At 37.4% G+C, this 15824-nt stretch overlaps 1 protein-coding gene across 4 annotated transcripts in view; it reads right to left on the bottom strand.

The window, feature by feature from the left end:
- Window positions 1–307: 307 nt before the first annotated feature.
- Window positions 308–15824, bottom strand: part of TRPM5 (transient receptor potential cation channel subfamily M member 5) — a 40531-nt gene continuing 25014 nt past the window's right edge. Inside the window, exons 15-24 of one of the 4 annotated variants that reach the window (XM_065682775.1) lie at window positions 14948–15206; window positions 13546–13664; window positions 13337–13469; window positions 10743–10917; window positions 8134–8302; window positions 7300–7478; window positions 5398–5530; window positions 3715–3787; window positions 2659–2749; window positions 308–1464 (exon numbers count right to left, since the gene is read on the bottom strand). In XM_065682775.1, the coding sequence (XP_065538847.1) occupies window positions 1364–1464; window positions 2659–2749; window positions 3715–3787; window positions 5398–5530; window positions 7300–7478; window positions 8134–8302; window positions 10743–10917; window positions 13337–13469; window positions 13546–13664; window positions 14948–15206 (1432 nt within the window). In that variant the 3' untranslated portion in view covers window positions 308–1363. Of the gene's footprint in view, window positions 1465–2658; window positions 2750–3714; window positions 3788–5397; window positions 5531–7299; window positions 7479–8133; window positions 8303–10742; window positions 10918–13336; window positions 13470–13545; window positions 13665–14947; window positions 15207–15824 lie in introns of those variants that run through there. The other 3 variants (XM_065682776.1, XR_010613496.1, XM_065682777.1) reach the window with 3 other exon arrangements.

The raw sequence follows: 15824 nt of genomic DNA on the forward strand, positions 1-15824 counted from the left end.
GTTAATGGGGTCACTGAGGTCTGGGGCACAGCTGAATAAACCAGACAAATGCCTGTTTTATGAAGACATTGTAACAAGATTATTATCTATTAATAAAGGACTCATGCTGGAAAGGTATTTTTATCAGATCTGAGATCTTCCCCCACCTCTGGTAATAGAGAAAGCTTTTGCACAAGCTACATTCATGTTGCATAGAAGCAGTGTTACATGCATGATGAAACAAAGTTCAGTTGAAACTTATCAGTGTAAGAAAAACCACAACCCAATGCTTCCCACTTCTGATGTTATTATTCCAAAGAAATTTCCCTTTAAAGGACAGTAACGACATTCATTTTATTGGTGTATCTTTTCACACAAAATTCTGTTAAAGCCAGCTATCTTTTTTTATGCTAAAGCTGTACATGCCAGTTTAAGTAATGAAAAAAAATGATGCAGCCCAAATTCCTAGTCTGTAGGAAAATTCTTGCTACACATTGCTGCTTTAAAGATTCCAGGTCATTTTCTTTTTCTACCCTGATCTTTGAGAAAGAAAAGTGAAATCAGAAAATGGCTTAGTTACAGATGCAGTGTTCCATGTGGTGTGACACGTAAAGGGAAAGTCCTTTAGCAGCACCAAGCTGACAGCAGCTAGGATCTGGCATTGGAACAGAACAGCAAGCAGCAGAGGCTGGGGTCAGCCTGTGGGAGGGTCACCTGCTTTGTGTTTGGGAAGTGACTACAAGCCACAGCACGCTTGAGGACTGTATGATGAGATTCCAGTTTCTGGAGATGAGGCAGGAGCCCTCAATAAGGAATACTAGTGAAGTTGTATCTCACAGAAGCCAGCATGGGAATAGAAGGCAGTGAGTGCAATCTTTGAAGGGTTGTAAGAACTCCAGGAACTGTATGAATTGTAATGGTTCAATGTCCCAGGCCCTTTCCTGTGGAAACTATTACCTGATCTTCCTTTCTAAGCAATTCAAATACAAGCTTGCTTTCTTGGCCAAGGAAGTGGCTTGGTTTTTAGTGTGTAAATGATCACCCTTCCAAAGGGAGGTTTCCTTGAACAGAGAAATGATGACGATGGATTGAGGGTGAGGTGTTTGGAGAATAGAAAGCTGATCATATTTTGAAAATAAGATGGTAGAGTCATGCTGCAGGAGAAAGTTTTTTGTGTGATCTGTGGAATGGAGTTTTGGACTGAGCAATATAGAAGCAGGAGGGAAGAAAGCTCAAGAAACTGAAGGAGGAAGACCAAGAAGCTCTCTGACAGTGGATTGCTGTAAAGGCTTTGAATGCTGAGCTTTAGGCTTTCACGAGATTAGGATTTTACTGCTAAACAGAGTAGGACAAAAGGCTTAATCTGAAGAAATGAGAATAAAATCTAATTATCAATGTATGTGATGTCAGCCTCAGACTGATCTGCACACTCTTCTCTTTCACTTCTTCCTGGCAAATGCACTTCTGTGTCAGCAGTCATCACACCTAGTGGGATCATAAAAGTCATATGATTGTTTAAAAGCATTAAGAAAGGGGCACATAATAGTAATTGCTTAAGAATCTTCAAAATGTTGAAGATAATCCACAATGAAAAGATCCTGTAGGTTCTATTACTTTGCACTTGCTCAGTAAATGATAAACATAGGTTTCTTCTTTATTTTTCAGCTATTGAAGTTTCTTGTATTTATGTAGTTATGGTATTAACATGTCTGTGGAACATGCTGTAGGATGTTTATTCTTACTGGAATATTGATAGTGAAGCGATTCACATATGTGTTTTGTAAGCTTCTAAGAAAAGTCAAGTTTGCAGTTTAGTTTGAGTCTGAGTGACGTGAGGTCTTGTCATGTCACAACAGTTTCCAGCTACTTTTCTCATAAAGTATGTACATGTTCAGTTTATGTTTTTTGGAAGGCTTTTTGTATAATTGACAGTAATAGGTAGATACTAAAATAGATCATTAAGAGTATCTGAAGTCTTTATTGTGTTTGATATCCTGTGGTGCTGAGAAAAAGTCTGTCTCTAGCATTTTAAACTCCAAACAGTGGAGCCCTGGGTCACTGGATAAGATTCTTAACTGACAGGAACAGTTGCAGCTCTGAAGGCAAATGAGCTGTGTTAATTACAATAAAGTAGGTGGTTTCCTTGATTTTAATGATTATCATTATCTGTATATTAAAAGTTTTGGTAATACTTCAGACTATTTCATTAGCTCAAGAAAAGCCCAAGACAATCCTCTCAGAAATCATGTGGCAAACAGATACTTACTAATATGCTTAAAGTTGGGTGAGATCATTCTAATTCACACTAAGCGCTTTGCTAAAAGCTTTTAAATGTATTTTGCAAATGGTATTTTTTTTTCATTCTGAATTATGAATATTCTGTTCCTTGTTAGGTCTGTTACTAACAAAACCAGATGAAGCAGAGCTTGGACACAGCCTAACCTTTTGTATATGTTCACCCAAATTACCTTAAGCAAGTCTCAGCTGCTTCCTCAGTTCAGAAAGACTTTAAAACCATCTTTAGTTCCAGACTAGGTTTAGTCTTTCATTTACACAGGAATTCTGAAAACCTTTGCCATATGTTACTTCAAAGTTCTCAATCTGTATAGAGGCCCTTTCGTTTTTTAACTAAATTGTTCAGTGGTCATTAGCTTCTCCATAATTGTTTTCAATACTTACATGTATGGTTTGGAACTGGTTGGTTGCACAAGAGGTTGATTTTGGTTGAAGCCTCTACCATTGAGGAGATAACAGCTGTACAGTGGCAAATCTACAAAATAGGTAGTGGTTTCTACATCAGCTCATTTTCGTAGTACTTTATCTATTCTTAAATTTGTAAGAATGATAATCCAGGCAGCACACTGAAGCAGTATCAGAGAGACCACATTATATATATATATATATTTAAGAAACAGTTGAACTGTCCTGAAGGAAGATTTGTATTAAATACGTTCTCTTTTTTGTGAGTATATTGCATTATCTTGAGCTGGCACAAACTTATTAAAGCATTTCTTTTGTGCTCCTGTTGGACCAGTATTTGGTGTCAACATTGTTCATTGAATAGCAGGCTTTTTTTCAGAAAGCCATGAAATGGATAAAAAAGGGCAGGGAAGCGGTGATGGGAATATTAAGATAAGGAACTTCCAGCAAGGCCACAGTTACACTGGAGAGTTGTAGGGACAAAGAAAACAATAACAGTTGTGCTACTTAGCACATGGTAATGGTGTTTAAAAAAAAAATATTTGTTTATATTTCAAGGGTTTGTCATCAAAGTTTCCTTCTATTGTTTGTGCTTCACATTTGTATCTTAGATGCTTTCCTTTGAGATGCTGATATCTACAAAAATTAGAAAAACTGATGTCCAAGATCAGTGTAGGTCAGATCATACTGAATATGTGTATTTTCCAAGTTGACAATTTAGAGACAGAAAAGGTTGTGAGAAGGAGGAGAATGGAGGGGGGAAGGTGGAGTATTTCATTCCAGAAGCATCCTTAACAAAGGAAATAAACTCTTCTGAAGTAAGCTAGCAAATGAGCAAGAAATGCCCCTTTCTCCTTTCCACCAGAGGTTGGAAATGTTTCTTTACAGAGAGAAAACTATAAGGTAAGTGAGACCATAATACAGATCCACTTCTCCTTCCCATTATTCCAAAATAGGGTATGCCAAACCACTGTTAAATGAGAAACATGGTGAAATCCTAAAGCTAATATAAATACCCATAAAACTGTTGCCTACCTGGGCTTCCATAGCTTTAAACCGCTTTTCTTGTTCTTTCAATCCGCTAAAATATTTAGACAAATTATCCACTCTGTGGAAACAAAGCAGATACACTGAGCAAAATGGAAAGGCCTCAGAAGAAATCCTAAAACGCAAAACCCATGTGACTTACTAGAGCCATGGCCCCTCGCTGGACTGTGTAGAGAACTTCTATATAGTGCTGTCCACATGCTTTCTGCATACTTCACCTCTCCTATCAGTTCCTTATTCTTAGCAGCTGACAATCTATAGGGTCCTCCAATCCCTCTCTGCTTTGTCCTAACGGCTATTTCAAAGCTTCCTTCTAACCTGTTATGTTCTGTTCAGGTCTGTGTGAAAAAGCTGCCACTGGATGGGTCTAATGCATTTTGGGATGAGTTCATTGCAAAGTTCAAAGAATCACTTTCTGAGAGTTTCGTAAGATCTCAGACAGACACTGCTGCCACCTAAGAGCAAAGATAAAAAGTCACAGGTTTAGCAGTGTTCATCTGAACCTTTTCCTGTCTCTGGCTCTGAAATACTGTGACGCCAGACTCATTCTTTTCCCCTCCTAGCAGTAGCTTAATCTAGAATGTACTATCTATAAAGTGTCCTAGTTTTAAAGCTAGAAAGAATATAATTGTCCCCTTTGGAAGCAACTACACACATATTTATTACTTGACCTCAACAATTGAGCTCTCCTTCCTAGGGTTTGTCAGTGATCTACTTATGAGAATAAAGTTTAAACCAACAAAATATTTCTAAATTACAAAGAAGCAGGAGTCTGTGTAGAGTAGAGGGAGAAGAGTATTTTCCCAGAATGTACTCAAGTACATTGTTCTGGTCGCCACCTATTAGATGAGTTAGACAGATGGCGTTTGTTTTGAAAGACAGCATGAAAACAGGCAGCACAACAACAAGTTTCTATGGAACTTTCTTATGACAACTTTCACATCCATTGTGTCTGTATTTGAAGTCAGTTTTATCATCAGAGAAAAAGGCTGAAACAGATATTAAAAGCTGCTTTAAATAATGCTTTGCTGTCTGATTTTCAGTACTGCCTTAGATGTTTGTGTTTTCTCTGCAGGTAACTACTTAGTGTCTCACTTAAAGGAGTAAACCTCTGAACAGTAATTTTGGAATTTTCTTTAGAATACTAAACCAATTTAAGTGATATTCCTAGTGAGAAGATATTTTAGAGAAGTATTTAAATGGAGACTCAATTAAATACAATTTTAAAGCCAATACCATTAATTTCTTGTGGAAAACTAGTCTCATGCCATAAAGCTGTAAACAGATGTTCTGCATCTGTGGGCTAGGGGATAATTCAAGATATGTCAAATTTCCATTCAAAAGTCTAATTCAAAAATCTATGTTGTATTCCTACAGGGGATGGAAGTACGTGCACTACAGTATAGCAAAGGAAGTATTTTTCCACGATTTCTCCATGAATATGATGTTTGTTGAGCTTGACTGCAGATGTGGGTGGAGCTTACAGGTCTGTAATTGTACATACTTCAGGAGTACCAAAAAATCTTCTAATACTGTAGTGATGCTGGTTTCGCACATTTTTTCACGGACTGCGTATTTCCTAACTGCATTTTAGTACAAGCACCTGAATGCTTATCTCATTCAAAGCTGAAGACTTGCAATGTACATTTATTGAGAGTCAGAATAACGTACTTATTAGATGTGGCCTTCAGCCTTTCTTCATTGCTTTCTTTCCTTTCTTGTTCAAGGTTTACAAGATAGTTTTCTTTTTGCACCAGCTCCCATGTTACGATTTTTTGATCTAGGCCAACTGGAAGATCTCTTTCTGTAGGAGGAAAAAACCCCAAAAATATTGTACTCTCTCTTACACTGGTAATGGAAGGCATCTATGCTAAAGGCCCTTTGCTATTGCAGGAGTGTCATGTTATGAAAATACAGTGTAAAATAAGTATTTTTTACACTTTTTTTCTCTTGTGATGGAAGGCAATAGACTTTTTTGCAGTTGGATCTGACTCCTGAGTTTTCTAAAGAACAGCATGGACCAATTTCTGTGGTTCCATTTAAACTCATTTACAACCTTATTGGACTTTTGACATATTTTAGCCTCTAAGTATTAAATGAGCAAAGCTTTATATTCCGATGCACTTCATCATGTAAACATCTTTACTAGAACAGTTATAAATAGGAAGGATAAACTGAATAAATCCCTCCACCTTGAAATATAAAGCCTGTTGTTGTTGTCAAGTATCCAAGCAAACAATAGACCTCAATTTCACAGGCATATTTTGAATGTAACATACTAGTTTTGTATCTTCCTAAAGACTGGTAAAAGGGTATATTTGCTGCATGCGCCAAACGCTAGTGAATCTATAATCTGAGCAGTCAGGTACTTCCTTTCTTTGGGGGAAAAACAATATTTTTTATTAAGAATCTTCTTCAGTATGCTTTGATAGCTAGAAGGAGTGTGTCTGAAAGGGAGCGTAGTCAAACGGCTCTGAATTGGTCCAGTCTGACTTACAGTTGGGCTACAAAGCCCATTAATCAGCCTGTGCATGAGGAGTAAATCGGTTTGTTATCAGATACTATTAAACTAGCTGGGCCAAGTTTGCCACCACTATAGAAAGCCCCCAAATGCCTTCTGTAATTAGGTGAATTTCATGTGTCTTTTGAATTATAACTTTTAAGGAACCATGATTTCTCTAAGCATGTTCTCTCCCTCAATTTGTGCCTCTGTATTGGGAAATTCCACTGATCCTAGTAGATTTTTAGACTTGGTATTTGGTATTTGTTTTTGTTTTGTTCATACTTAATAATTACCAAAACTCAGGAGAGCAAATGAAATAACTATCATTAAACCTATCCATTGTTATATCTTCAGAAATCAAATAATAGAATCATTTAGGCTGGAAAAGACCCCTAAGATCATTGAGTCCAACCATAAACCCAACACTGCCAAGTCTACAACTAACTCATGTCCCTGAGTGCCACGCTTACATGTCTTTTAAATACATCTAGGCGTGGTGACTCAACCACTTCCTTGGACAGCCTGTTTCAGTGCTTGATAGCCCTTTTGGTGAAGAAATGTTTCCTAATATCCAATCTAAACCACCCCTGGTGCAACTTAAGACCATTTCTTATAATTCTATCACTTTACCTGGGAAAAGAGACTGACCCACTTTGATACTCTCTACAACCTCCTTTCAGGTAGTTGTAGAGAGTGACAATGCATCCCCTCAGCCTCCTTTATCTCCAGACTAAACAACCCAGTTCTCTCAGCCACTCCTCATAGGACTTGTGCTCTAGGCCCTTCACCAGCTTTGTTGCTCTTCTTTGGGCACACTCCAGCTCTTTAACTGTTGTATATCGACACTTTTGTTGTAGTAACTATGGTGCATAGAGAAGTGCATTGTGGGAAACTTTATAATATACAATATAAGCCTTATTTTTTCATTTGTAGTCTTGTGGCACTCTCTGTTAAAAATAAATTGTGACTCTTGTCTTATGGAATCTTAACGGCTCTTCTGTTTTGTCTATGCAGTATGTCCTAGAAGGGTGTCAGGGTCTCCAGCTGCTAGATGGTTGTTATCAACTTACCTAGATGTTCCTTTTTATGTTCCATTTTGTTGAAGATTCTTCTGAGAACCAGAGTTATGTGGTTAATAATGATAAATGGTGGTGCTAAGGCAGGCCGGCCATGATACTCAACAATGAGGTTGTAGCGCTGAATTTTCCAGAAGGTGTCTGTATTGCCCTGAACAACTTGAAAAGTGTAACTGTAATTTGGGGGCGGGGTGGGGGGAAGGGAAGGTATATAACTTGTTTTTTACTGCAACATGCTAAAGCTTATTATTACAAAATTTAGTCACACATTTACTTTAAAAAAGGAACAGAAAGCTCAGTAAGTAGTGTTAATTTAAAGTTTGTGCAAATGCTTAGATGTTAAAATAATTGCAGTCTTCAAATATTAACAAATACATTAGTTTTGTGGGGCTTTTTTTACAGAAAGGCAGTTCCACCTCAAACATTCTGTCAGTTCTTCAACCCAATGAATCATTATTAGCTGTGTTAACATCAAGCATTTCCTCTATGTGCAGATCACCCACTGTTAAATCTGCCAAGTTTAGAGCTGCTTTGCACCTGCAGACTGGTGCTGCAGCACAGCCAGGGATCCAGGCCCTTCTATGCATGTTTAATTGAATTTTAGCAGTAAAAGAGGCTTCTTGTTATCTTTACTGTGGCTTCAATGAAGATGATGAGAACTTAAGAACTATATGATCACAGAAGTCTACCTATCAATCCCCAAATAACATTAATTAGGAAAATTACTATTGTACTCCAAAATTAATAGCCAACAGCAATGTAGTAAATGTGGGTATTCAGTTAAACCTTTGCAGCCTCTGTCCTGATATTTACTGAATTCACTCTTACCTGAACATAGCAATCAGGAGATTCATAAGGAGAACATTTGTGACGAGTAGGAAGATGACCAACAGAAGTATGACAAGCCAGTTGGCATAGCTATTAGGACATGATGGCAAGTTCTTGTGCAGAATCTCCAGTGGATTAAATGTACAGTTCCTGGGATACACTCGTGATGCTGCAAAGGATGATAGAGAAATAAAAGAATAGTTTTGACAAATCCTATTGACACATGTGAGTGGAGACAAAAGCTTTGCATTTTGGAAAAAAAAAATAATCTGACTTTCAACAAAGAATGGCAAGAATCACAAATTGTTCCTGAGGTTTGAAGTAATGTATTTCATAGCTTTTCAATGCAAATAAAGACTGAATTAATAACTCTAAACACGTATTTTTTTAAGAACCAGCAATGTGAGTAAATGCATGTATTTAGTACCTTTACTGTTAAGATACAAATCAAGGACAGTGATAATAATGATTACTAAAATGAGATTTAAGCTTGGCTGCATATAAAGAGCAGCATAATTTTGTTTGGAATATTTTACAGTCATTAAAATCTTAAAGCCAATATTGTGGTAGTATTTTTGTGCTGCCTTTGTTGACTATTAACAGGACTCTAAATACGAGACTTTTAAACCCTAAAAGGGCAGTTCTTTGACTTCTTGAGCTACTGAGCTAATTCTGCAGTTGAAAGATGATTTATGTGAACTAATATCCAGTGTCTTAAACCTGTGAAAATGTTATGTCATGTACATGAAGAGACACTGTTTTAATGTGCAAGAGATTTGCACCAGAACTTGGCTGCTCATCAGTGGTAAGATGGTTGTCACAGCTGCTTTTTTAGTAACATTCAGCAGAGGGGGGTTGTATTGACAAGGCTGTAACCATCTTCTTAGTAACATTCATCAAAGGAGGATTGTATTGAAAAGGCTGCATCCTTTTTAGACTAGTTTTGAGTTCTGAAAGGCAAACCACCTTTGAGTATCAAGCAGTTGTGTTCCCGCACATACTTGTGTCTTCTCAGTCCTTATGCTAGTATGAAGGTTAGAGGAGAAAACACAGTAAAACCTGGGATGGGATTCTTCATTCTAAATTTAAACTACTTTTTATGTCTGGGCTTGCAGTCAAGTATGTCTGGGCTTGCAGTCAAGGTTAGTAAGAATGATTCTACTGCATCAGACTACAGGTCTAGTCCTGTATCCTGTCTCCAGCTATGAATTAAATCCACAAATTTAGAGCAGCATAATGATATTTACTTGTTTGTTCTCCATTTTTTCCCTAATAATTCTTTTCCCTACTGCCATGGATAACCCCACAATCATATTCCTTAGAGCAGGCAGTTATATCAAAGCTCACCACAGCTGGGACTGCTTTCACTAAGTGCATTACCTTTTATTTATCTACAATACATTTCATTTGATGATTTAGCACTCGTGAGGCTCCTCTGCAACTCTCAGGTGTCGGTTTTAGTTTTCACTACCCAGTAATTCAGTTTTGCCAGCAAATTTTGTCCCCCTCATTACCCATCTCCTGTTCTGTTTCATAAAGATGCTAAACAGAATAAGCCCTAGAGGGCCCTAGGACAAATGACTCCCTTCTGGAAGTTGCCCGTGTAATTAATTATTTTTTTTTCATTGTCTTTTAACCATTTATTTATGCAGGTGAAGACACCCCTTGGAGTCTCAATGGAGATAAACACATTTCTAGGGACTCCTACATCTGACCTATGTCCAAATAAGATTAATCCAATTCCAAAAATATTTGTTCCTTTCCAATTACTTTAATGGGAATAAGAGTGACTGGTTGTGCTGTTCATGCTCGCGCTGTAGGCATTTAAAGTTAAGTGAGATGAATCACACCTCTGCTCTCATCTCAGACGTTTTTGAGTTTTGTAAGACATGCTTTTTCTTATTAAGCAGAGTGAGCATAAAAGAATGCTTACTGGTTTGCTTATGTCTGTGGGATTTTTTTTGGTTCCTTCTATATTACCTCAAGTTTGAATCCTACTTCAATATTGCCACTGACATTTAGCACTGTTATTCCGGCATAATGCTGTGGCATTACTTCAGACTTTTTTGGGAGATGACCTATTCTATATTTTACCTGCTTACCTATCAGAAATGTTGATTTTGAACTTTTATGTCCAAGTATTTCTGTGTCTTGTGATTATTTTTATGTTGTTTTGTTTGAAATATTGCACATATGCAATTACTAGCTTTATTTGATCTGGGCAGCTTTACCTCCAGAGTCAATAAATCCTTTAGAAGAATATTTATTCTAAAACATAAGTGTTTGCTTACGGTCAGAGCTGTACTGCTTTAATACTGTCATGTTAAGCTACTGCCAAAATTTATGGAGGGTGCTATTATTTCAGAATGTATGCCAGCATTTAAAACTGCAAATCCTTGTGTGAATATTCCAGACAGCTTCTCTAACTGTGCTGCAATGTAATTCCACAATGCTCATTATCTCTTTGCAAATACACTATTTATATCATGGTAGTGTGAAAACTTTGGCCTGCAGGACAAAGACTTGAACAACACTGGGGAGGAATTCCATGCTCTAATCAGAAGTGTGCAGTCAAAAATGGCCAAGTTAAGGCAGAAAGAAATCCTCACTGTCTATTTCATCCAGTGGAATCTGGCCAAATATCTGAAGGTAGGGACGATAAAGCACCCTTCTGAATATCCATTCCGCTTGTCTGTCATCAGGATGGAGTAGAGCTTGAGTCGTCACACCATAGGCAATGAGCCACACACTCAAGAAAAACAGAAAGAAGAAAACATCTTTCATCTGAAAAAGGAGAAGGGAAGGGGAAAAAAGAAGGAGAGGTGACTGTAATAGCAATGTCGAAGAACAGTAGTCTTTCTATATGGAAACGGCTCATAATTCTGTTTCTTTACAAGCTTGTTTAGGTTAAAGGAGGTGGAATACGATACAGTTGTCTGCACAGAATTCCTTTTTTGGTCTTAATGTTATATTGTTCTTGGCCTGTAGCAGCATTTTATATTGATAGCTTATTAGATAAAGACATGTTTTAAATTTCAACCTTGCTTTTGAATCATCTAAAATTTAATATTGAAACACACATCTTTTAGGTGAATCTCATTGTACCTTTTAGATGCAGATTTTCTGTCAGATCTCACAGTATCATTGACTGCTTCACTGTGAATTACTGGAGTTCTGCTGGAGCAGTGAATCCTGGTTACACTCAGTACCCAGTGACAAACACTGAACCATTGACACAGCAGACACTGAAGGCTGCAAAGATCAGGTAGCTTCTGTCTTGTGTTCTCAAGCTAAGTAAGTAATGCATCTGAGAGACTGTTTTCAAGACTTCCTGCTTTTAAACATTGTGTTTCTCTACAGAAGCAAAAGTAATTGAATCCTAAAACACTTACTTACTTAAAAAAAAAAATCTAATATGCATTTCAAGTGCAATATTTTTTCCCTGGTGGAAGAGGAACACTTCATCCTCTTCCCATCTAATCTGACAGAGTTCGTTAGAGTCTGTAGATTAATTTCAATTAGATTATTGGATTGTGTGGTTACCCAGAAGCATAGGCATTTGAGAGCTCCAGGATGTTATTTGGAGTTCTATTGCATAGGCATTTGAGAGCTCCAGGATGTTATTTGGAGTTCTATTGCATAGGCATTTGAGAGCTCCAGGATGTTATTTGGAGTTCTATTAAGGAACACAGTATCTGAGAGAGAGCAGTGGCAAGTCTGGAAGTATGTTTTTTCCAATCTGCAGTCTCTCTGTGAACAGGCATTGTTCTGGTGTTGAACTGCTGTTTTAGCAGCTACCAGACTTGTTTCAGCCATTCTGTAGCAAGGTTAAAAAAGGAGAAAGACAATGAGAGACAATCTTGGATTGCTTCTCTGTTTAAGTAAGGGAAATGATTTTGCTTGAACCCACTTGATGAACCTCTCAAGAAGGTATAATTTACTGAAGTAACTTTCAGTGTTATTTTACTTGATGTAAGGTTCAACACTGAACTACCAAAGCTAAGGCATTGTGATGGCTTGGATGGGGGGAAGATGAAAGTTCCCATTTTATGGTTTTGTCTTGGCTGCTGTTTATGTTCTTATTTGCATCTTCTTAATCTGTGTGTTACCTTGTAAGACTTCAGATGCCAACATAGTAGACATACTACAATATTTGTTTAGAGCCTAGGTTTAGCTTGGTATGCAGCAAGGAAGGGTCAGGAGCTGTAGATCTGACTTGTTCTCTTACAATAAAAGTCTGTTAATGCTGTAAGCTAGATAATGTTCAAGAACAAATATTTATTTGCCATTTACCCTTTTGCTACTCCAAGCAAATGTCATGTTAGAGTGCCAGTTATTGCATTTGTAGACAAATCCAAATAGCTTGGTAGTTATGTTTATTCAATGTACAGGTTTGTTTAGACTGTAGGGCTTTTACTGAGCTCTGCTGTGAGTCACAAATCAAATATTTGTAGATTCTATAATAGCACTTACAATTAGATGAGCTCCTATTAGTCAGTGCAGCATGAGTTAATTGGCTGAGAAGATTAACATACCTAAATAAAAAGCTACTTCAATATACCAATGCATAACCAAGCATAGTAACTCTGCTCCTAATGTCTCACTTCCTGCAGGAGAGTAGTTAATAAATAAAAATCTTATATCAACATCTTCCAGCATATGCTCACAAACTACTAACATATTTTCATTGTAACTTGGAGCTACAAAGTACATGCAATAACAACTCCTGTGGGAAACTTGCAACTATCCTTTTTTCATAGCGTTTTTTCACACTTCTTGCAAATAGTCTGTTTCCCCATGCAGAGCAGTCATTCAGTAAATGCTCTGCCCTTCCATACAAGGCCTGTTTTCTGTCTGAGGTCTTTGTTCTGAATGCACACAGCTTAAGAAGCAGGGGGAATAGCAGTAAGTTAAAGACACTCTACTCTTCATTTGCCAGATCTGAGGATAAATGATTAGGTAAGATACAAGAATTAGTAAATCAGAACCAGTGTGTTACACTACAGAGCTTTTTGGAAAGATCTATTTCAAATTTACCGCATCTAAAACTCATGATAAATAAGGGAACATATGCAAAATGACAAGCCCTAAAAATAAAAAATAAAGACAGATTGTAAACTGATTTTCTTTGGAAAAAGAAGACTTTCTACTCTCCATTGTTTAGAAAGCACAAGTATTTATCTGGGGCAGACTGCACACTTACCATCCTTTCCACAATTATGATTTTTGGTCCAAGTTGTTTGTGAATTGCAAAAATATGTATAAGTCTAAGCGTGAACACCATAAAATCAATGGCAAGTATTGTACGTCCAGCTTGAAAAGTAGAGTTCAGCATCCTGCAGAGCACATGAAATAATCAGATCTCAGCAAGTACTACTGATGCTGATCACATCACATGGAACAGATATATACCTGCAGGTTACCCCAATTATGAAGAGGAAGATGGTCACCATATCACATTTATTCCAGTTATCCTCCACATACAGTTTACATTTTTTGATTAAGTTTGTGTCTTCATCTGTATAGAAACTCTGAAAAAGAGAAATAACCATTAGTATTGATCTGTTTCCAGTTTCACTATTTCATTGTGAGTTTTAACATAATACCTGTTTCCTTTTTCTCTTTCATTACAAAGAGCAAAACTAAATTCCTACTGTAATAAGAAAAAGGCTTGTAAACATAAGCTTGGTTTACCATCTTAAAACACAAAAGTGGGATGAAAAAGAAAAAAATAGGTATTTTTTTTTTAATTCTGACATTAGCCTTAAGAATTTTTGAGGCCTGATTTAAGATACTGTCAGCATTCAGGCTGTTAAGCAATACAACTTCCAGTCAAAATGTAGTTTCTAGACACTGCTATGTAAACAACATGGACAGATTTGGCATTTGTATACTGGAATTGTCAGTGAGTGCACATTTGATTATCTAGGCAAAGAGCTGGGTTTCTTAGTTGGGTTTTAGCCTGGCCCTCTTCACGTTTTACAGGTTTATAATGAAATGTTCTTTGAGCCAAATATTTTCCATGTCTTCCTCTGGTTACAGCATTCTGGCATAATGTCAAATAAATTATAAAAGACTGGGATCCCCCTCACTGTCCCTATCACTTAAATAATGAATACTTATTTGTTATTTCAGAGTAAATGTTTATAACTGCTTTTTCATGTCTAAAGCACAGCTTTATGCACCCATAGTTGGCAACACACTAGCACCATTGTTCACACATTATTACAGTTGTTGAGCTGAGGACATTCCAAAGCCAGTTACTGGGAGAGTAATGGTTTTTGTTTGTTTATTTTAAGTTAAGAAAAGCAAACCAGAAGTTATCTGCTAATCTTTTGAGTTGAGAAAAACAGAAATAATCTGAATCCATTTGCTTATGTTTTTTAAACAGTCCCCAGTGGGGAAGAATCTCTTAAAAGGATGCAGGGTTGGCTGCTGTGTTTCCAGGTGTAGAATACAACTTACAACTTTAATATTTTGTTGTGGGAAAACCTAGTTCTGGGGAGTGAAATCAGAGATACTTTGTGAAATGAAGGACACCTGAATCATAGCAGCCCACTTGACTTGGCTGTGGCTGGAGCAGTATGGAAGAGCAGAGGTGGAGCTACAGATTTCTATGGTGGAGGAAGAGCTTGCTCTGACTGAGAGAGGTGGAGTATTTTGGATAAGGTAAGTTTTATATTGCCCTTCTATACAAAACTACACCTGATACTTGACGTCCTCAAGCTTGTACAGTTACGAAGATTGCAAATCTATGCAAACCATTGCTTCAAGTTTCACTGTGTTATTAACTAAGATATCATATATTACTGACCTGTCGGATTTCTTCCAAGACGAGGGTAAAAACCCAGAAGTAAAGTATAATTTCTGTAGCAGATGGACCCTCAGGTGGAGGTGGTTTAAAGTCCAGTAAAAGGACATAAGTAAATAGAAATAGAAAAGCAAAGTACATTATAACATTCCCCATAAATACAGTTACAGGGGCAGTCCAGAATTTTCTCCATCGAGTAAACATGAATGTCACCCATGCTGTGTTTTCAGGAGGATTCTGCTTCTCCAATTTACCACTTCCTCTGCAAAACAAGAAGAATACAGGCTTGGTGATGATTTCCTGAAATTAGTTCATTGGAATAAGCTCAGTGTTATTCTGTATCAAGGTTCTTGTAAGATAGTAACAGGCAGATGCTGGGGTGGCGGGGGGGGAGGTCGGTGCTGGGCAAGGAGGAAGGCTGCAGAAGTCGGAAGACTCACATTACAGTAGCAGAAATATTTAAAGTTAGAAAGAAGATTTTGAAAAACAAAGTCAGATCAGACTTAAGTGCATATTCTTGTTATTTCAGTTTTGCTATTTTATTTGTAACTTCATTGTTTTCCTGCATGTAGTACAAGTACTGTGCAAATACACAAGGAGGGGGAACCGAGCTGGTTTCTTTTCAGTTTCAGTTTCTTTTGGGTTGGAAAGGACTTTAAGATCATCTAGTTCCAGCCCCCCTGTCATGGGCAGGGTCACCTCACACTAAACCATGTCACCCAAGGCTCTGTCCAACCTGGCCTTGAACACCATCAGGGATGGAGTATTCCCAGTTTCTTTGGGCAACCCATTCCAGTGCCTCACCACCCTAACAGTAAAGAACTTCCTCCTTATATCCAATCTAAACTTCCTCTTTTTAAGTTTGAACCCGTTACCCCTT

Source organism: Lathamus discolor, chromosome 6 (genome assembly GCF_037157495.1).
Source record: "Lathamus discolor isolate bLatDis1 chromosome 6, bLatDis1.hap1, whole genome shotgun sequence".
Lineage (NCBI taxonomy): Eukaryota > Metazoa > Chordata > Aves > Psittaciformes > Psittacidae > Lathamus > Lathamus discolor.